The sequence below is a fragment of the Bubalus kerabau genome, chromosome 8 (genome assembly GCF_029407905.1).
Source record: "Bubalus kerabau isolate K-KA32 ecotype Philippines breed swamp buffalo chromosome 8, PCC_UOA_SB_1v2, whole genome shotgun sequence".
In the NCBI taxonomy this organism is placed as follows: Eukaryota; Metazoa; Chordata; class Mammalia; order Artiodactyla; family Bovidae; genus Bubalus; species Bubalus kerabau.
Genome location: NC_073631.1, coordinates 97,214,536 through 97,236,940, shown reverse-complemented (window position 1 = coordinate 97,236,940; position 22,405 = coordinate 97,214,536). Strand labels below are relative to the sequence as shown.

Here is a 22,405-nt window from a genome sequence, read left to right as displayed (position 1 = left end):
TTTCACTTTCAGAACCAACTATAAAGTACATTTATTAAAGATAAATGAATCAATATTTTAAATTTACCTATTTTTTCATGGGGTTTTGTTGCAATTTCCTCCCATGCATTTGTTTCAAGGTTGTATGCATGAATCTTGGAGACAGAAAATAAGAAGACACACAAATAACTTTAGTTAGCCCCAAAACTGGATTTTTCACAACAGCCTGTACAAACATATTCCTGGTTGAAAATGCTTCTTCTCCTTTGCTATTCTCTGATCTTTCCTAATTCTAATATAAAGCAAAACATTAAGTGAAGCAGTTGAAAGTTAAACACATACATAATTTTATTATTTTTAAGTCATAGAAAAAAATGAGGAAAAAAGTTGGAATTCTGCTGCTTCCACATTTTCTGTGATAAACATATATAATTTTTATAACAGAAAAAAGCAACTGTTTGTAAGTAAATATGAGAATGCAGTTTTGACAAAACTTGGAAAGGACCATTAAGATTCCAAAGCAGACCAGGAGCTCTGAGGCCTACAGACTTCCTCTGGGACATGTGGATTTAGAAATGCCACAGGGATGGATGAACAGAAGCCCTTCAGAGCTCAGCTTTCTAAGGTTAGTGATGTGTCGTCCTAAACATGCCTGTTCTTTTTAGATATGCAGCACTGACAATGAGAGCAATGTGACATTCTGAGAATCCTGGTTCCAATTCTAATTAGTTGCTCCATTTGAGCTGCTGTATCTTTCTTTTAATATCTTTTCTCATCTAGCACAAAGGGATAATTCTAATAAAGGATTTTCAGTGTGTGGTTACACAACTGTCAACGGGAAAGCACATTAGGGGCAGAGTTCAACCTTATATTATAAAGAGCATCCAACACAAAATAGGTCTTCATAAAGAACCTGCTTGAAAATTAAAATGTCTACCATAACAGAACTGTTACTTATTATGCTCAGTATAACAATGCCTTTCCTCTGGCCCTCTTCCTCTCTCTCTCCTTTTTAATGTACCTTGTTTAAGGAATAAGCTGTCCAAGAAGTACCACCTCCCAAGATGTAAATCCTCTGCCCATCATGTGCTATTTCATGTCTGTACCTGAAAATATACAATAAATACATTTATAATTAAGGGGGAAATGACCTACGTAAGAGTTGGCTGCAAGACTTTTACTGCATCATTATTTATAATAATAAATTATTGGAAATGACTCAAGTGTCTAATAATAATGAATTGGTTAAATAAATTATACAATATAAAAAATGGATTAGTATGCAACCAATAAGAATGTAGACACAGAGAATGTTAATATACTGAAAACTTTTCATGTCATTGACTGAAAAAAATCAAGTTAGATAAGAGCAGATAGGTTATAATCCTACTAAAAATTTACAGATATACAAATAATGCTCAGAAAAATGACTATAAGGATACATGTAAAATGTTAACCCTGGTTATCCCTGAGTTTAGATTTTATTTTTTTATTTTCTTCATTTTGCTTATTTGTATCTTCTAGATTTTCTATAATCTTTTTGTGATAACTGTATAAGGGGGGAAAATATTACAGAGTTTTAAAAAGTGATCTGCCTACATTTAATCAGAAAGTCTAGACTATGGGTTTTCAAATTAAGATGCTTATTTAACAGATACAAAGATTATCAGGAAAAATCATGCTACATAAAGCTGTGAATATAATATGAAACATCTACCAGAATTTTTATCCAAGTAGTTTAGCTAAAAGCTGAAACAATTTATAATATATCCATAAAATTACTCAAAGAAGGCAACTATGTGAAAATACTTTGAAAACTTAATCTAGTTTCTCCTTTCCTGAAGGCCTTGGTGCTGATAAAATATATTACATCAAAATGATTCCCTGTACCAAGCCATCTCCTAAGTCCTCCTGTGGTAGTTCTGCAATAATCAGAGCACTAAGATTCTACAATAGAGATAAATCTTCCTTAGCACCCATATGCCATTTTTAAAAAGCCAACAAATAGTCTAACAGTAAATAAAAAATTGTTTACTGTCTTTGCTTTTAAACTAGAGGGGAGAAAAAAAAAACACCTCTTTAAGTTTTCTGATGAGTTTAATTCTAAGAAGAGGCAACTGCTATTAGGAAAGAAAAATGAAAGAGTTTATTTAGGACTGCTACTAAAAGGTAACTAAAGAGAATCATGTGATGTCTGAGTGTTTAATAGAGCACTTAAAATACACAATCTTCCCTCCCTTTCTTCCATTCATCCAACCACCCATTCAATCAACATTCACTGAGTACCACATGAGCAAGGCACTGTGTCCTTCCTGGGGATAGGTTGTTAAGCAAGGGAGCCAAAGAATCCTAATATGCAAGTTAAGAAGGGAAATCAAAAAGTAACTAGAAAGTAACTGTTGTGTGGGTAATATGAAATTTAGTTACAATTGTTACCACTGTTTTTTTTTTTTTAAAGGGCTACTACTTTCTTAATGCAGGAAAATTGAAGCATAAAAGGAAATAACGTGAAAAAAAAAGCTATAGTTCAGAGGGAAACATCATTTCCTCACCAGAAAACCCTTTAATGCTGAACAAGGATCTAATAGCCAGTGAGCTATTTCAACCAGGGCAAAGGGCTTCTTCAAACCATACTGCCAATATTCTAAAAAAAAGTAAAATCTTAGCAAGAAAGAATATGCTTTAATTCTAGAATCTCACCTCTCTTCTGGTAGATCACAGGATAGGTTGTTTGGTTTCAGTTGTGTCCACTCTCTGGTATTGAGATCTAATTTGTGCAGGTCTGTGCTGTAAATATAGCCAGTTGTCCCTCCAAATACATAAAGGGAGCCATTGATGATAGCCATAGCCTGGATAATGAGGAGATGTGAACAAGACTGGCTCATTAACACGTGATTAAAGAATGTAAACTTATTAGATACCCAAAAATCAAGTTTTATGAAGTTTTCTTGTACTTTTTAATCTTCTAAAAATCAGACCCTTAAAGGATTAAAGATTTTAGAGAACACAGAGATTGTTTTTAGAAAAATAACTTTTGCTCAACTGGAAAGCAAGTTCTGTCTAGATGGGCAAAGGGCTCCTTAGGGGTCTTAGCCAACCAAAAAATTTACAGATCATGGACATGAGCATTTCCACTGAAAGCTGCTTCATTTTTTAAGCAGTCTAGAGAAAAATGTCTTTAAGAAGAAGGGGCAGATATGAAAATAAGACCCCAAAATCCCTAAAGTAAGAAAGTTCTCAAAACTTGACATGTTCCACCAGATTCTTCTCAATGTAAGTTTGGCTTTTGCTATAGTCATTTCTTAGTGTTTTAACCTGTGGTGGGATACAGTCATCCAGTCTGTGCTTCTACACACAGTCCAGAAGCTACGTATCAGTATCAATGCCAGCTAGTTGAGAAAGAAACCACTGCTTTTGCTGTTTTAAGCTCAGCCCATTATTCTCAAAGGGTCTCTGATGTATGATGAGTTGCTTCCTACCTTTTTGCATATAACTTTTCAAACCTAAGGTCTGAAGTACTAGAACCTAACTGGAAGCTAATTTCTGTGTAATCTGTGTTTTAGCCAAGATCTGTATAAAAGTCTCTTAACCAAGTACAGGGATCATCTACTCTAAACTTAGGTTAGAAAGCTCTTCAAAGCATCATATCACTCTAAAGACGAGAGAACTTGGACTACATATATAGCCCAGTCTCTCACTGAGGGTAAGTGAGGTCCTGACATTTAAGGAAACTTCCATATAGGTCTAGATCATTGATCCTAAAAGTTGAGTAGGAAAAAAAAAAAAAAAAGGGGGGGGGGGGGGGGGGAAGAACGGAAAGAAGAAGGTAAGCAACCAGATTCACAATTTCACACTGGAACTGAAAAATCGAATAGTAACAATGCATTTATTTTCCATTTAAAAAGTTGGTGGTAATATAAATATTCTGACATTGTTCCTGGAACTAAAGAATCTGAACAAATTCATCCACCATGACTGGCCATAGATTGGTACCTGTCCATATATACGACTGGGTTTCTTCCCCCGACAGCTGAGCAAAGCCCATCTCTTATATTTCACGTTGCAGACGTGGACGTCATTGCCATTGCTCTCACCAAATGGGATGCCAGTACCTCCAAACACTAACAGGTTGTTTCCATGCAGCACAACTGGGAAAGAAGAAGCATGAATTTCATTTTCGTACTGGCTACTTGCACGGTACTCTCACATTAACCCAGGATATCAGAAAAACTCAAAAATGTCTGCTTTAATGCTTTCAGAAAATAGCTCAAACCACTGACATATAACTACTGTAAGTTCTACAGAAAAAGATCTAATTCACACTACATCACATGGCTCACTCTTTGATACGTGACATGTATTCAATACACAGTTGTGGAATTCATGAAACATTGTATATAACAATACAGAATGATATGAACTACAATCCACCACTGCTGCTTAACACAGTTCAAGTACACAGTAGAGCAGAAGAAAATAAAATGAAGGCTCATCTTTGCCTTAGCAAAGACCCAGTGGGACTCAGGATGAAGGGATAAAAGGATCATTCTGTTTTTTCCAGGGGAATGATCTCTACATGTTAAATTATAGTTTCTGTCATCTTAATCCTACACCTGATAAAAAGAACATGAATATCCTGCTGGCAACTTTCTGTTCCTGTCATCAAACACACTTGTATATTCTTTCTCTTATGGCAAATATTCTGAAAATACCGCTACTGTATCATTTCAATGATTTTTTTTTAACCAGTTCTTCGATTGATAGTGTTAGAGTCAACAGCAGGAGCTCTAGAGACAGTGAAAGCTGGGTTTTAAGTCTCATGTGACCTCAGGAAAGTTATTTAATCTCTTTAAATTAATCTTTCCAACAACCCTATGAGGTAGGAACTATTATTCTCTTTTTCATTTTTATAGATGATGAAATAGAAAGTGGTGAAAGGTTTAAATAACTTGTTGAAGGTTTTCTAAAAAGAACCTTGCCAACCTAGGGTTCAATCCCAGGCAGTCTGGCTCCAGAGCCTGCACTCACAGCCACTGTTCTTAGGGCCTCTCTAAGGCCTCAGTCTCCTTATCTGTACAATGGCAAGAATTCCAGTGTTGACACTATAAAGATGCTGTGAGGATTAAACAGATGCCATGTGTGAAGCACTTTGCTCAACAGCTGTAAACCCCATTTGTTGATTTTCTACTACATTTTGCCAAGCTTATATATGATGCTTTATGTTGTACCCTCTAGATATTAATTCCATTTTATGGGTAAGGAGCTAGAAGCGAAAAATCATTAGGCAAGTACGTAACATACAGCCAAATTCAAACTCAGGACAATCCAACTCACAATTAATTCTGAATACAATGCTATAGTATTATCATAGTGAGAGTCTACCCATTAACAGGGCTTAATCATATTACTATTATGATTTAGTATTCTTAAAAATCATTAACAAGAAAATCACCTTACATTGAACCAGACCTCTCAGATATTTCATAAAGCCCAAAGTTCAGAACTGCTTGCACTCACGTGACATAGATGCCAATTCTCGGGGCATGTAGCCATCTGTGCCCATCTGGTGCCATACTCCTGTAGCAAAATGATACCTCCAAAGCTCCCTGAAGAGAGGATAGTCTTCATTATCTGGCCCTCCTGATTCATCATAATCTGGGTTATAACCTCCAAACACATACAGATTGGTATTATCTGCCACACAACGATGTCCACTTCGTGCTGGTGGAGGTCTGTGGCCTAGGAGAGAAGAGGACAGTTTTCCACAGGTGGCCCAGCAGATTAAAAGCACACACAAAATTTGGTAACAAGCATTTTATCTTTAAAAAGGTAATCAGGGAAAATTTATGATGTGGATGCACTTTTTTTAAACTAGGTTATTTTTTAATGTTCACACATACTACTTAGGATTTTAAGGAGCTAGTCTCCATTTCTATTTCATAAAACTATTTTCAAATTTTGATAACTGGAAAAGGATTTTTCCCAAGGGAGGCAAAACAACATCATAAACTTGAGAAAATGGCTGGTAACGGAATTTTCAAGAAAAGGAGGAGGAAGGGTTTAAAAATCCAAAAGCTAAAAGGATGAATTTTCTATTTTCTTAGAGGAGGAAAAACACAGGCCAACTAAATTAAACTGAAAGTATTAGAGAACTACATAAATATAATCACAAATGTGAATGAGTCATGTATAAATAAAAATACACATACATAAAACCTGTGATTTTTCTACAATATATAATTATACACTTAAAAATAAAATTGGCTTTCAAAGAGTTATAGCAAAGTTTAGAATTTAAACACCATTCCAGACATTACGGTAGTTAACAAAGAATATCCCTGTCCTTATCTTAAAGAGCATCTTTCATCCTATTAAGAACTTTATTAAGAAAAGCTATTTCAGGGAATTCCCTGGTGGTCCAGTGTCTGGATTCAGTACTTTCACTGCTGGGGCCCCAGGTTCCATCCCTAACTGGGAAACTAAGATCCCACAAACCACGCAAAAAAAAAAAAAAAAAAAAAAAAAGCTGTTTCTACAATCTATATTTGCAAGCTCTCTGAAGTTTAAATTGTCAACTAGTTCACTAAAAGTTACTTCGATTATTTTAGAGTAAAAAACCCCCAAATTTATATTATTTCTACTATCCTCACAATTTTTGTACCAGTCTACACAAATCCTTACATAGCTATTAGAACCAAAGATGATTAAATATACACTGGATGGAGTGAGGTACTAGGTTTTGTCTGTTATCGACTTCTCTACTTTCATATATTGCGAATGGATACTAGTGTAACATTAGCATTTATGACAATGCTGGACACCTAACAAACACGGTTATATAAACATTACCAGCCTAATACAGGCCTCACATATATATTTTTTTAATCAAAATCTTACTTCCTACGGTATGCTTTGAAACAAGAACTGAAATGAAACTGCACAGATATAGAAAAACTAAAAGCCAGATGAACAAACCATGGCCATCAAATCACTCAAGTCCAACCTGTAGGTCCTGAGAAGTTCTCAAACAGCAATTCAGAGCCTTCCATGCTCCTTCACATCCTGCCTGTTTAAGTCTGTCTCTCTGCTTGGAAAGCCGAGTCCTTCCCTTAGCCCTTGACCTGGTCTACCTAGCCTTCAAAGTCTGGTGTGGCAAGACCTCAGGGCTCAGTCCATACAGCTGTCTCATCAATAAAACTTTATGGCCCTGGGAGTTCCCTGGTGGCCTAGTGGTTAAGATCCTGGGCTTTCACTGCCATGGCCCAGGTACAATGCCTGGTCAGGAAACTGAGATACTGCAAGCTGTGTGGCACAGACAAAAAAAGAAAACTTGCAGCCCTTACTGTTCAGTACCACACCACTCAAATGTTATGACAGACGTGGACAATTAATAAGATGATTACACCATAACTAGGTAAGTACATAATAAATACATTACACAAACTATAATCAGTTTGGAGTTTACTCATGAGCTACGATTTATCTCAAGTCAAGAGCTAAATTTCTATTTCTAAAAATCTTGAAGCAGAAAATGTGGTGTGGAAGGAAGAACAATAACTTATATAAATATCTAGATTTGAATCCAGGTTCTAACTACTTCCTTGAGCAAGTCATTGACCCTCACTGAGTCTCAGCTTGCTTTTGTATGAAGGAATATTATTTCTGTACTTCACAGATTATTATACTTGCTATTTTGTTAAACTATGTTTATTGGTTAATATATGCATCTTCCTAGGAGGCAATCTCTTGCCTGGAAAATCCCATGGATGGAGGAGCCTGGTAGGCTGCAGTCCATGGGGTCGCTCAGAGTTGGACAGGACTGAGCGACTTCACTTTCACTTTTCACTTTCATGCACTGGAGAAGGAAATGGCAACCCACTCCAGTGTTCTTGCCTGGAAAATCCCAGGGACAGGGGAGCCTGGTGGGCTGCCATCTATGGGGTCGCACAGAGTCGGACACGACTGAAGCGACTTGGCAGCAGCAGCAGCAGCAGCAGGAGGCAATAAACTATTTGAGGGAAACAGAATGTATTTGTATTTATCTTTCTATTACCAGGCCTAAGGAACACAGGAACTACTGAACAAATTTACAAATTTTAATTTTTCTCTATTCATTTCATTAATATTTATTTTTCTTCTCCAAATAAAGGGCAAATATCACATATAGCAATTATTTCTGTATCACCACAACATCTAAAACAGAGATGTATAACAGACACTGGAAGTCTCATTGATATTAACTTCAGGTCAAAGTTAACAGTAACAGGGATGATCAGAACAGTGTACAGCTCTCAGTGGACTTTGATACTGTGCTTAGAATGAGATACAATTTGGGGGACAGGAACTGGATTATGCAATGGTCTTCTTAAAACATAAATGCTTATAAGGATTAGCAAGACAAATTTAATGAAAAAAACTCAACGAGTTCCTATGGTCAACAGATAGGATTCTCTATAGTGTCATTTGCTTGATTACCTGGAACCAACAGAAATTTCTGAAACTGCCTTTGGGCAGATATGAAAAGACATATAGTATATTCTAGGATTTTCTCTAAATGACTGCACAGCAGAGAAGTCATTCCATTTTATGTTTACTGCCAACTCTTTTTGAGACAAATATAACTTATATGATTAAAGGTTGAAAAGTGAATGAAAAGATGACTTTATATTTATCCATTTATTCGTTGAGCCAAAAATATTATTGGGTGCCTGCTATATGGCAGGTACTGTACTAGGTGCTAAGGACACAATGATAAGATCATTCCTCTTTCTGTCCTCTGGGGCTTAGAGTTAGCCCTGTGCTAACGGAGATACGACTCCAAAGCATCTGAAATGAGGCTAGTCCAAACTGAGTTATGCTTTAATTGTAAAATACTCCCTGGATTTAACAGACTTAGTATCCAAAAATGAATGTAAAGTTCAGTTCAGTTCAGTAGCTCAGTCGTGTCCGACTCTTTGTGACCCCATGAATCACAGCATGCCAGGCCTCCCTGCCCATCACCAACTCCCAAAATTCTATCTGAATATAGGTATAGTGATATTTTTGACCTCCTGATCAAATAAAAATTAAGATTAATGTCACCTGTTTTTTACTTTTTTCATAAGGCTACTAGAAAATTTAAAATTTTGTGGCTCACATAATATTTATATCAAAAGCACTGGTCTAGTTCAATTGCTGGCTTCTGTAAATAATGCCATTATCTATGCAAATTAAACTGCTGAGTTATGAGCATCTGATCAACGTTCGATAAATATTAAACATCCCGTCAAGAAGTCCTAGGGCTGGGAGTGAAAAGCTAACCATTCTTTCTCTAGTCAGTGACTAAAGATTTCTTTGGGTCTGGGGTCAAAGGAATATACACTTACAGTTGTCACAGATTCAGCGGGTTACAGCTGAGCTCTATTGCTTTTCAAGAAGACTGGAACAATGTATACACCCAGCAATAGTGTATAGAAGTGCCCATTTCTTCATGCCCTCTTCAACCTTTTTAGTTTGTGCCAATCTGATGGGTAAAAGTGAAGTCGCCCAGTCGTGTCCGACTCTTTGCGACTCCATGGACTGCAGCCTCCCAGGCTCCTCCATCCATGGGATTTTCCAGGCAAGAGTACTGGAGTGGGCTGTCATTTCCTTCTCCAAGGGATCTTCCCGACTCAGGGATTGAACCAGGGTCTCCCGCATTGCAGGCAGACGCTTTACCCTCTAAGCCACCAGGGAAGCCCAATCTGATGGGTATCAGACCAATTTGCATTTCCCTGATTATCACGTTTATCAGCCCATTTGTACTTCTTTTTGGGGGGAACCACCTGATCATATATCCATTGTCTACTGTATTGTCTTCTCACAGATTTGCAGAAATTATTTATTTATTCTATTTCTTTCTTCCAGCCTACTCTGGTCTTTTAATTTTGTCTATGGTATATTTTAACATATGGAAGTTTTTGTACAACTGAATCTCTCAGTCTTTCAAGGCTCCTTTGCAACAACAGCAACAAAAGGCTCATTTGCTTTACATCTTACATTATAAGATCCCGTGCCCTCGTGCTTCTGTTCAGTTACATCTGACTCGTTACGATCCCATGGACTGTAGCCCACCAGGCTCCTCTGTCCGTGGAATTTTCCAGGCAAGAATACTGGAGTGGGTTGCCATTTCCTACTCCAGGGATCTTCTCAAGCCAGGGATTAAACCTGCATCTCTTGCACTGGCAGGCAGGATTCTTTTAAATCTGTGCCACCTGGAAAGCGTAATTATAAGATTACTATTTTCATTTATTTCTAATAAATTTTTAGTTTTGGTTTTTCATATTCAGAACCTGAATACATTCAAAACATATTTTTGTATATTTTATGAGGTAGGGTACTAATATTTCTCACAAAATGGATAGGCTGTTGTCCCTGAACCCCTTATGGAAAGCTATCCTTCCAACACTGAACTTAAAAGCTGTCTTTGAAGCTAAAGTAGTGTGTGCATGCTAAGTCACTTCAGTCATGTCCAACTGTACCATTACCCTTAGTCTTTATTGTATACTACACTGACAAGTTCTAGAGTAGAATTAGGAAAATCTCAATATCCAGGTCTAATCACCATGGACACAAAATCTATTGCTCTTTAAGAATGCATACAATCAACATAAAGACTCCACACACTCAAATGCAAAAGCTTGTAAACAGAATATAACATTTTAGCTTAATAAGCCTATCACTTACAAGATGAAGCCACCTCTTGATGTGCTATGAAACATTTGTGGTAAGGTCATTAAAAAAAAAATTAAGACCTTTACTTCTAAAAGCATTAACTAGTTATAAATATCATATAGCTTAAAGGATGAATTCAGTTTAACTGGTTGCTTTTGTTCAGTTCTCAGTCGTGTCCAACTCTTTGCGACCCCATGGACTCCGGCACGCCAGGCTTCCCTGTCCTTCACCATCTCCCAGAGCTTGCTCAAACTCATGTTCATTGAGTCCGTGATAACATCCAACCACCTCATGTCCACTGAGTCCGTGATGACATCCAACCAACTTAACTGGTTACTTCTTTCCAAATATAAAGCTTACCATTACCTTTACCTGAGAAGACAGGTCTTCTGTTGTACACTTGGAAGCCTGGACTGTGCCAGCTGGCTCCCACCCCTGACTGGTAGGCAGGCCTTCTTACTACTCCCAGAGTCCAAGCTGCTCAGGCAAAGGCCATCCATTAACAGCAGCACACAATATTCTTGGTTATGTAAGCGTCTCCTACTGCAGGGCTTCCATACCCTGTGTAAGACTTATATAAGATCTGGTTTCTAAGAGCAGAGTAATCTTAAGTCTAAGTTGGCAGCAATAAAAGAAACTTGGTCTGACAGACACTGGTGCTGCCGTGAGTTCGTTTCAAGTGCTGAGCAAAGTGTACTTGTGATAGCTGTCACTACTTACTTGCCTGGGTTTCTGGGCTCTGTTCAGTCCTGCTATTTATTAATACCTGTACCATTACTACACTGTTTTAATTATGACAGCTCTGAAGTATCTTAACATCTAATGGGACAAATTCCCTGCTGTTACTCTTTTTCAAAACTTCTCAGCTACTTTTCTCCATGTACTCTTGCATTGGGTTTTAGAATCAGTATGTTAAAATCTATGAGGCCCCGTGGGCAGATACCATCGTATCCAGGTGATCAAAGTTCACATCACCAGTAATGGGATAAATCAACACCACATGCAATGAAATGAACACAATATTACTTCAGTTGGTATTTCAGCCCAAAATGTATAAGCTGAATGTAATCATGAAAAAACATGAGAGAAACCCAAACTGAAGGACATACTACAATATGACTAGTCTGTACTGTTCAAGAATATCAATATTAAGGCTTAAGATACATGAGAACTGAATGCAACACGTGATCAGGGATTTTATTTTACTATAAAGGACATTTTTGGAAGAACTGGCAAAATCCAAAATGAGGTCTATAAAGCTGATAATAGTGTTAATTCAGCCCATTATTTATAGTGTTAATTTCTCGATTTTAATACTTGTAAGAGAGTATCTGTTTTCCAGGAACAGACACCAAAATATTTAGGGGTAAAGGAGCATTGTGTCTGCAGCTTAATCTCAAATGATTCAAACAGAAAAACAGTATGTATATGCATATGTATTAGAGAGGGGAGAAAGGGGAGAAGAAAAAGAAAAGAGAGGGAGCAGGATAAAGCAAATGTGATCAAATGTTAACATCTGTGGGATCCAGGTATAGAATACAGGAAAATTTTATCATTCTTGTAACAGTTCTGTAAGTCTGAAACTATATAAAAAGAATATAATCTCTAGCCATTTATCCTCATCTTTTTGTATCATCAGTATGCTTTCATTGTTTTCTTGATTTTTATTCCTAAGTACTTTAAAATTTTCTGTACAACTGTAAATCGACATCTATTTTTTAATTTAGTTCAGTTGCTCAGTCATGTCTGACTCTGCAACCTCAAGAACTGCAGTACGCCAGGCTTCTCTGTCCATCACCAACTCCGGGAGCTTGCTCAAAACTCATGTCCATTGAGTCAGTGATGCCATCCAACCATCTCATCCTCTGTAGTCCCCTTCTCCTCCTGCTTAATCTTGCTCAGCATTAGGGTCTTTTCCAATGAGTTCTTTGCATCAGGTGGCCAAAGTATTAGAGCTTCAGCTTCAGCATCAGTCTTCCAATGAGTATTCAGGACTGATTGCCTTTAGGATTGACTGGTTTGATTTTTTAATTGGTTGTTAATATATGGTCTGTAGCCCACCAGGCTCCTCTGTCCATGGGATTTCCCAGGCAAGAATACTGGAGTGGGTTGCTATTTCCTTCTCCAGGAGATCTTCCCAACCCAGGAATAGAACCCAGGTCTCCCACACTGCAGGCAGATTCTTTACCGTCTGAGCCACCAGGAAAGCCCTCAGGCAATTGTTAATATACAGGAAAGTAATTCATTTTTAATGTTTAAATTTTATCTAACTAAATTTTCTAAATTCTAGTATTAGTTGTCATTAGTTAATTGTCTTGAATTTTATAGTAGTCATCCTGTTATTAATGGCAATTTGCAGCTCTTTCTAATATACATACCTTTATTTCCTCCATCTTTTATTGTATTGGCTGAAACCTTCAGAACAAGGTTGAATGGTGGAGATGACAATGGGCATTTCTGTCTTGGTTTTCACTTTTTCAGTGAGGATATTGGTAATGTTTCACCATTATATATGAAATTTGCGACTGGTTTCTTATAGATGGTCTATCAGTAAAACAAACTTTCTTTTTATTCCTGGATGTCTACAAATTTTTTTATTAACCAGGAATGAGTATGATTTAAAATAGTCTTTATTAAAATGTATATATAGAAAAGGGTAGATATCATAACCAGGAATGATTTAAAAGTCTTTATTAAAATGTATATATAGAAAAGGGCAGATATCTTAAGAGTATAGTTCGATGGATTTTAATAAAATGAACGCATTGAGTATCAAATTTTATTAAATGTTATTTGATATCAGAAAAATCAAATTGTTTCTTTTAAGCTTTTACAGTACATTCCACAGATAAACCCAATTTGATCTTGATTTTCTTTATATTACCCCGCCACCTTATATACATATATACATACATATATATATATATATACACACACAGTTCTTAAAAAATCTGTCATTCTTTCTTATTGTTTCATTTTCCCACTTACCTAATCTTACTAAAATAATCAAGGTTTCTTTTTTCCCTCAGGAGAGCTACATACTATTACCCCCTAATATTCTTTAAAAACCCATAAATTTGTATTTCTTTAACAATACTAAGAGTAAACGAGGTCTGGAAAGAAACTTGGCTATTAACAGTGGTTACTTCTGGGAAGGGGAATAAGGTGAGGAGTAAAGATGTGAAATGGCATCTTGCTTTTTTAAGTTCTTTTATTGTGAAATATAAGACATGTATAGATATGTCAAATATAAGACATACATAATTATAAATGTATAGAAATGGCAACCCACTCTAGTGTTCTTGCCTGGAGAATCCTGGGACGAGGGAGCCTGGTGGGCTGCCGTCTATGGGGTTGCACAGAGTCGGACACGACTGAAGCGACTTAGCAGCAGCAGCAGCAGCGATTTAACAAATTTATCAGAAAGATAACATGGACCCATCATCTAGGTCCAAAAATAGAATATTGCCAGCACACAGATGCCCCCCTTACCTGCCCCTTTTGATTACAACTCTCTCCATCCCATTGGCTTCACTTTTAGAGAAAACCTATTTCCTAATATTTTATAGCAATCATAAAACTTGCTTTAACAGCCTAATTATACCTAAGTATGCACCTCTAAACAGTCCTGTTTATTCTGGCCTAGTTTTAAAGTGTATTTGTATAGAATAATACAGTATGTTTTCTTTCTTGGATCTTTCATTCACTATTGTGTTTCTGAGATTCATCCATGTTGCTGGGCTTAGAGGTGGTCTGTTCATTTCCACTGCCAAATAGTGTATGTCTTTGTATGAATACATACAACAATTTACCCAGTCTATGTTACGTGAATGGACATTTGGCTTGTTCAAATCAGTGGTTCTTAATGTTGCTATAAACACTTTTGTACATGTTTTCAGGTGTAGAGAGACCTATATTTGTTGGCTGTAAATGCAGAAATGGAATTTCTGAAGTCATAAGCTATGAAAATCTTTACTAGCTAAGGCCTGTTTACAAATTATTTAGTATTAATGTCTTCAGTCTTTTTAATTTAGCAATTCTTGTAGACCTAGTTAACCATGGTTTTAATATGCATTTATCTCATTACTAATGAGGTAGAGCACCTTTTCTTGTTTACTGGCCAACTGGATTAATCCTTTTAGGAAGTGTCTGCTCAAGCCTTTTATACATTCTTGTACTGAGATGTCTTTTTCTGATTGATTTGTACAAATTTGTTATATATGCTTGAGATAAGGACATTCATTTTTCACCCTATATATTTCCGTATTATTTTAATTTTAATAAGCATACATTATACCTATAAATCCTAAAACAAAAAATTATAAGATCTTTAGCAGTTTTACTTTCTCCCTAGTTTATTTAAATCATCTGAAATGTTAGGAAATATTTCATATATATATACACACACACACATATATATTTTTTATTATTATTCTGTGTATTTAGAAATCTTTTGTTATCAATTATACCATCCTTCACAGTTCCTGTATTTCAATGTAACTCTAAAGTTTTACTGTGTTTTTTGCACATCACCACTTCTTGTGTCCAAATTTTCCTCTTTCTTGGATTTGTTTTCTATTTTACTGGGAATATCTCAAGTAATTTTCTCAAAAAAGGTGTGTTCACATATTTTCAGAGTCCTTATTTATTTTGACCCCTATTTAAACATTCAAATATTAGTGAGGCTAGGTACAGTTCTGTGTTCAAAATAATTTTCCCTCAGAACACTGAAGGCACTTATTTTCTAGAAACTATGTTATACCCAAAACCAATCTGAAACTTAGTCTTGCGTCTATGTAGCCTGTTTTCCATCTTTGGAATCATAAGTAGTTCAGTAATGTACAGATAGATGCTTTTTGCTTTTACATTTCTCTAGCTTGTTCCCTGGTGGGCTCTTTATACTTGAAAATTCAGTCTTTCTTCAGCATAGGGAAATATTCTTTAATTTTCTCTTTCACTGTCTTTCCATATGTACCCCTATAAAATGGATACTGGATCACTTAGATTTATCCTAATAGCATAATTTTCCTTTCGCACTTTCTCTTTTTGTCCTGTTGCTTTATGGTCTGTAAATTTCCCCTACTTTAGTTTTGTAAAAATTGGTCTTAAGTCTGTGTACTATTTGAGTCGGACACGACTGAGCGACCTCACTTTCACTTTTCACTTTCATGCACTGGAGAAGGAAATGGCAACCCACTCCAGTATTCTTGCCTGGAGAATCCCAGGGATGGGGGAGCCTGGTGGGCTGCCGTCTATGGGGCCGCACAGAATCAGACACAACTGAAGTGACTTAGCAGCAGCAGCAGCTGTGTACTATTTAACTAACTGCATTTTATTTCAGCAATCAAATTTCAATTGGAACTAATTCTTTAACCACTCCTTAATTTTCTCTTGACTCTGAGGGAACCTGCTGTGTTCAGAACTTCCTCAAGTTCCATTCTGTTTCCTCGGAATCTCTATTTCCATAGTCAGCTGTTTCATTTATTCAGCTTACTAATCTTTTTTCAAGTTTTATTGTTGTTGTCCAGTCACTCAGTAGTGTCCGACTCTTTGCGACCCAACTGAGCATCCCAGGTTCAGCAGCACTCCAGGCTCCTCTGCCCTCTACTATTTCCCCGAGTTTGCTCAAATTCATGTCCATTGAGTTGGTGATGCTATCTACCCATCTCATCCTCTGCCACCCCCTTCTCCTTCTGCCTTCTACATCTTTCTCAGCATCAGGGTCTTTTCCAATGAGTCTGCTCTTCAAAATAACAGATTTCCTCCACAGTTGTATTACTCTGTCTCCAAACTTCCAAATGGGAGATATGTTTGACTGTGGGTCTCTGCAGGTATATGGTATACTCACAGACAGGTTTCTCTTTAGAAGTGGAGAAAAACCCCAGTTTTTCCAAAATAAGGAAGGCTGTATTTTGATGGTACAGTCATTTAACATACCTCAGTCTTCAGTGGCGCTCACTTTCTTCTCCCACATTCCATCCACCTCATCCAATCTGTTGTGGAGATCCACTACCTAAAGCTCTGCTTTGCGTTCACACTCTCCAATCCCAGGTCCACTGTCTGCTCAACCCTCCCTCCAACAAATCCCCTACTTTGCTTGAAGAACTGTCCTCAGAGCAAAAGCCACTGCTCTTCCCTGGTGGCTCAAAGGTAAAGAATCTGCCTGCCAATGCAGGAGGTGCAGGTTTGATCCCAGGGAGGGGAAGGTCCCCTGGAAAAGCAAATGGCAACCCACTCCAGTATTTTTTTCTTGGGAAATCCCATGGACAGAAGAACCTGGCAGGCTATAGTCCACAGGGTGGCAAAGAGTTGGATGTGACAAACAACAACAATAACAAAGCCATTGCCAGGGAGGGACAGAAGAAGTAGAGGAAATAAGAGTTTTGAAGGCAGTCTCTTAATTATTTGCCCTGATGTTCCATTTTTCCCCAACCTTCTCCTTCCTCCTACACCTGCTGATTCTAGGCTTAGAGTTTCAGGAAAGAAGTTCCATTAAGCAATTCTCTTTCAGCATGCAGCAGGAGTACCTACTTGGGGTTGCATTTTATTCTGTTCTGGTTTCTCAATCATTATAAGTCCAACTGTTTTCTATTACCCTGAAATTCCACCAATTTTCTGGTATTATAACAATAGCAAGAATGACAGCAGCTAACATTAAGTCAATACTGGCTGAACGTAAAAGCTCTTGAGTGCTTTGCACATGTTACCTCTCTTGATACTCACAGCAACCCTAGAAAGCTGGCATCATTATCATCATCCTAATTTTGCAGATGAGGAAATTGAGGTTAAAAAAAAAAAAAAAGAATAAGCAACTTGCCCAAAGTCACATAGTTGGTAAATGCCAGAGCCTGGATTCAGACATGGGTAATCTGGCTTCAAAGCCTCCCTTTACTGTTGTTCAATACAATTATGATTCATTCTTTTTTATATGTCTGTTTTGTAATTTTCAGTAATATATGAGAAGTATGGGAGAGGAAATGGGTATAATCAGACCATCATTTTGCAATGAAAACACGTTGTCTTCACTACACTGATATTGTTTTCACACTACTTTTTACACGGATAGAAAATAATTAGAAAAGATACAGGATCTAGTGAAGGAATCTAGTGACAGAAAATGAGTACCATGAAACTGTTTAATCAGAATCAAAAGAGGTAATGTGTAGTAGTCCCAAAATGAGAGGCTTAAAAGTGGCAATTTCAAGAGTATAGATAACTTAAAAAAAAAAACAAAACAAAACTAAGGAAACACTATACTGCATTTTCATATTCTCAGCAACTCATTAGTTTGCTGTCACTATCACCAGAAGGAAGTAAAATATGTACTAAAATTTTAGTCCCATCCTATTCTCCTGACAGCAGCTTTACAAATAACAAATTCAACTCAAATACATGTGATACACCTACCACATGCACTGTGCTACAAACTGGAGATAAAGAAATGAAAGGCAGTGTTCCACTGTCCCTGCCCTTACAGAGCTTACAGTCTAAGGCAGGCACAAAACAAGTAAACACATGACTATAATTCAGTGTGGTAAGTATTATGATACAGGTAGGTACACAGAGGGTGCAATCAAAACAAAGAGGCAGGCTTCCAAAGAGGCTTCCCTAGAAATAATTCTTAGACTGAGTGTCCAAGGACATGCTATTGTTGGTTTGGGGAGTTTAAACTGAATTTATTATCTTTTCCCTCAACCTGCCCTTCCATCCATCTAATACAACACCTGTAAAGAGAAAATGGTCCACACAGAAAGCTGAAGCTTTCTTGGCTTTTCCCTCCTCCTCAAGTGGTCACCAAGTCTCATCTAATTCCACTTCTTTACATTTTAAATTGATTATGTACTCTCTAGTCCTACTATATATAACTACCTTAGTTGTAGTCTCCATCATTTCTCACCTTGATAACTCTAACAACCTTCTAACCGGTCTTCCAATTAAATCTCTTTGCTAGTTAAATAAACTGATCCTAAAAACTCGCTGGGGATGGTGCCCAACTTGATCTGGACCTTCTCCAGCTTCTTCTATCCATACTCTTTCCCACTCTGCTGAACTTCCTACAGTTCCTCTGAAAGACCATACTCTGTTCCGCCTAACTGCCTTACTCAAGCTGCTTGGTCCCCATGTGAGACGTTCCAACCCTGCCCTGTTAACACCTACTCAGACTACTCAGTGTTATCTCTTCTGAAAAGGCATCCTGATGACTTCCCTTCCTCTGTCCTTCCCACATGTTGAGTCAGGTACCTCTTCTTGCGCTCCCACACCCTACTACCTCATCAGGACATTTACCACAAAGAATTATATGTTCAAATTATTCTGTAATTATTTCTTTACCTGATTCTCTAGTATCTAGATTATTGAGCTAGCATAGAGCCTATTACTCAGGAGGCAATCAAAAAATACTGAAAGAATGAAAGCATGAATGAACGAACAAGGTTAGTTAAGTCTGTGAAATCTGATGAGATAACAGGAGGAGATAATGGAGAGGACAGAATGTTGGAGTAATACCCATCTTTAGTAAGCAGGAAGAAAAGAAGCTAGTATAGGAAACAGAATGAACAATCAAAGAGGTTGGAAGAAAACATCTCAGATTGTACATCAAGGTATAACCCAAAAAGAGAGAAAAATTTAAGAAGGTGCAGGTGGTCAACAGATCAAACACTACAAACAGGTCAAAGGTGAGAAGTAAGACAAGGCCCCTGCATCAGTGGCGGCCACTGGGGGTCCTGAGGTTGCTAGTGCTGAGTTTAGTCCCACCTCACTCTTCTCAGCACAGTCAGTCCATCTTCCTCAGCCATTTTTTGAGGCAATTTAGGGCTTACAAAAATAACCAAAGGTATGAAACTTACCTGTACTAATCTCTTTTTTCCATGATTAAAACATTGAAAAACAGAGCATATACAAAAGAAAATAAAATCCCACCAACCAGACAAAATGTTATTTCACCATTTCCTTTGTTTTTTTATGTTTATACAAAATTGATATCATATTGAATTTTATATCCTAATTACACAATTGCTTAATTATACTTGTTTAGTCAGCCTAAGTTAGCTTTCTCATTATAAATCAATAAATTAGCATTTTAATCTTTTAAATAGGAAAAAGAAAAATCATGTTATAGAATTAGATGTACTGCTTGGCCACGTGTACACAATGGTTTGTTTTTTTGTTTTTGGTCACATAACACTAAAATTATCTCTTAGTTTCTATTAATAAAATTATTTTTGCTAGAAGGTAGGATAGCAGGAATTCGCTGGTGGTCAGGTGGTTATGACTAGGTGCCTTCACTTCCATGGCCCAGGTTCAATCCCTGGTCAGGGAACTAAAATCCCACAAGCCATGCAGTGCAGCCAAAAAATAAAAGAAAAAGAGAATTCTTAAAAAAAGGTAGCATAGCACTCTCTGTATCTTATCTTGACCTATTTATTTTTTCATGATCTGGAGCTTGGCTGCTAAAAATAGATTAGGCACTAGATATAGGAAATGTCTTTAGCTGCTGCAGGACTTTTTTCTAGACTTTAAAAAAAATAATAATCTCTTCAGTCAAAATTAGATAAATTGGCTTTTAAATAAGGTCTAAATTATAATATTAAGAATGCTTGTCTGACAATTTGTTATATCTAGAAAAATAGTGTGAACCAGAGTTTTCAACCCTCTTCTGAGATTTTCTTTTTTTCAGTAGGAATATGTTTTATTGAAAAAAAAAAAAAAACAGAAAGAATGAAATCTAAAAGTAAGGTTACTAGGTCAAAGGATGTGAACATTTTTAAGGCTTTTGATACATACTGCCAAATTAAATCCAGAAAGGCGGTATTAAATTTATACTTCCTTCAGTATATGAGTTTGGATTTCCCCATACCATTGCAACACTGAGTACTCTTATTTTTAGTCTTTGCTGACCTAATAGGCAAACAATCTTATTATTTCAGTTATGTTTATAACAATAGTGAAAATAAACATCTGCTCATATTTATTGAGCTTTTTATTATTTTTTATTAATTGTTCATTTTCTTCTGCCTATTTTTCCAATGGGTATTTGTTTTTAAACTATTGATTTGTAAGAGCTCTTTATATATTCATGATACTAACCATTTGTTACAAATATTTCTCCCTTTTATCTTTTTATTAATGGCTTCTGACATACAAATTTACAGTTATATAAATTTTATTTCTTCCTTAAAATCATATTTAGAAAAGCATTTCCCATACCCTTATTTTATAAATTATTCAAAGTTCTTTTTAATATACTTACAAGGGAATAATACTGATAACAGTGAGATGATTTATTTCTACCATCTAATACACATGAAGTAATTCTAACTTCCCAAAATTTATAATTACAGTTCCAACAGTGCTCAATATGAAATACAGGTTTAAAATTAAAATTCTAGACTTCCCTTAATCCAATTTTAGCTGTTCAGACAATTTTTAAAAACCAGAGTTTTGAGTTTAGAAAATTCAAAGCTCCCTTTAACCCATATGAAGCACAGATCTCTTGCTAGTTATCACCCACCTCTCAAAAACCTGTTAGGGATCCTTATGATGGGACAGGACTGAATGAAGCGCCTCCTAACTGGGTCCCATCGTATTTTCTTCTTACCTGTTACCACAATTATCAGCAATAAGTCAGACACATACAACACATGGCAAATAATACATAGCAACTGCAGTTATAAAGACAGAAAAACAGGAAACAAAACAATACTTGAATACAGAAAGAAATGATGTAAAGTAGCATTTAACCCTGTTTTGGAAGTCAAAACAAAATCAAATTAATATATAAGCAGTGATGAAGGTTTTCAATTCATCCCCAAAAGAATATGAACAATTATGTGCACCATTTTTCAAAATTCTGGTTCAACAGAACATGCATTCAATAATCACCAATGCCATCTTGTGGCAAAAATTTACCAGGAGCTTTATAAACAGATCAGAAGCGATGACATTTTTAAAAGTCAGTGAATGTTAAAAAGGGAGCTCTTACTAAAACTAATTTGATATAACGTAGGCTCCTGTTCTCTTCTGGGTTTGGTAATTCTTTTATCAGTTTTGTGGTTAACAGGATAAAGCAATGGGCATCATTCTTTAAATATGAAATAAGCTGATCTCGCTAAATTAAAATTTTATGATAGCAAACGAATAAAACAAACATTTAACATTTGACAATTCCACAGTGGGGGGAGAAAAACAAGGAAATTTTTCTGTCTTCACAGGAAGCAAACTGCACATTAATCCCAATTAAAACTTGTTTTCTTATAATATAGAAGAAAAATGCAAAGTGTTAATGGGATAATTTTGTCTCTTCTCAAAGTTTTGATAGCTCCCAAAGACAGCTCTTATAGGCAATAAAAACAATTAACATTGGTATTGAATTTAAAGTTTACAAAGAGCTTCTATACATGTTATCTCATTTGATCCTCACAATAAGCCTGTACGGATTCAACAGTCATTTCATTAAGCACCTGCTCTGCTGTGAGCCCCAGGCCGGAGGAGGATATGACTCCTAGCCTCAAGAACTCATGGTCTTCTGAGGAAGGCAGATGCCTAAACAAATAATTACATTACACTGAGGTAACTGCTATAACAGGGGCAATAAAAACACTTCAAGGAAGATATTATCATCTTAATTTATAAGTAAGGAAGCTAAAAAAAAAAAAAAAAATTAAGTGACTTAATGCCAAAGCCAGGAGTCAAGTCTGGACAGTCTGACTCTTAATACATGCCTTGTTTCTACTAC

General features: G+C 36.5%; 1 protein-coding gene across 3 annotated transcripts in view; it reads right to left on the bottom strand.

Moving 5' to 3' along the window:
- KLHDC10 (kelch domain containing 10) overlaps window positions 1-22,405 on the bottom strand; it is a 61,637-nt gene that overhangs the window by 4,752 nt on the left and 34,480 nt on the right. For 2 of the 3 annotated variants that reach the window (XM_055590910.1, XM_055590911.1), the window contains exons 2-6: window positions 5,497-5,718; window positions 3,973-4,127; window positions 2,680-2,828; window positions 1,001-1,085; window positions 68-134 (exon numbers count right to left, since the gene is read on the bottom strand). In XM_055590910.1, coding sequence (XP_055446885.1) covers window positions 68-134; window positions 1,001-1,085; window positions 2,680-2,828; window positions 3,973-4,127; window positions 5,497-5,718 — 678 coding nt within the window. Of the gene's footprint in view, window positions 1-67; window positions 135-1,000; window positions 1,086-2,679; window positions 2,829-3,972; window positions 4,128-5,496; window positions 5,719-21,181; window positions 21,269-22,405 lie in introns of all 3 variants that reach the window. The other variant, XM_055590909.1, reaches the window with a different exon arrangement.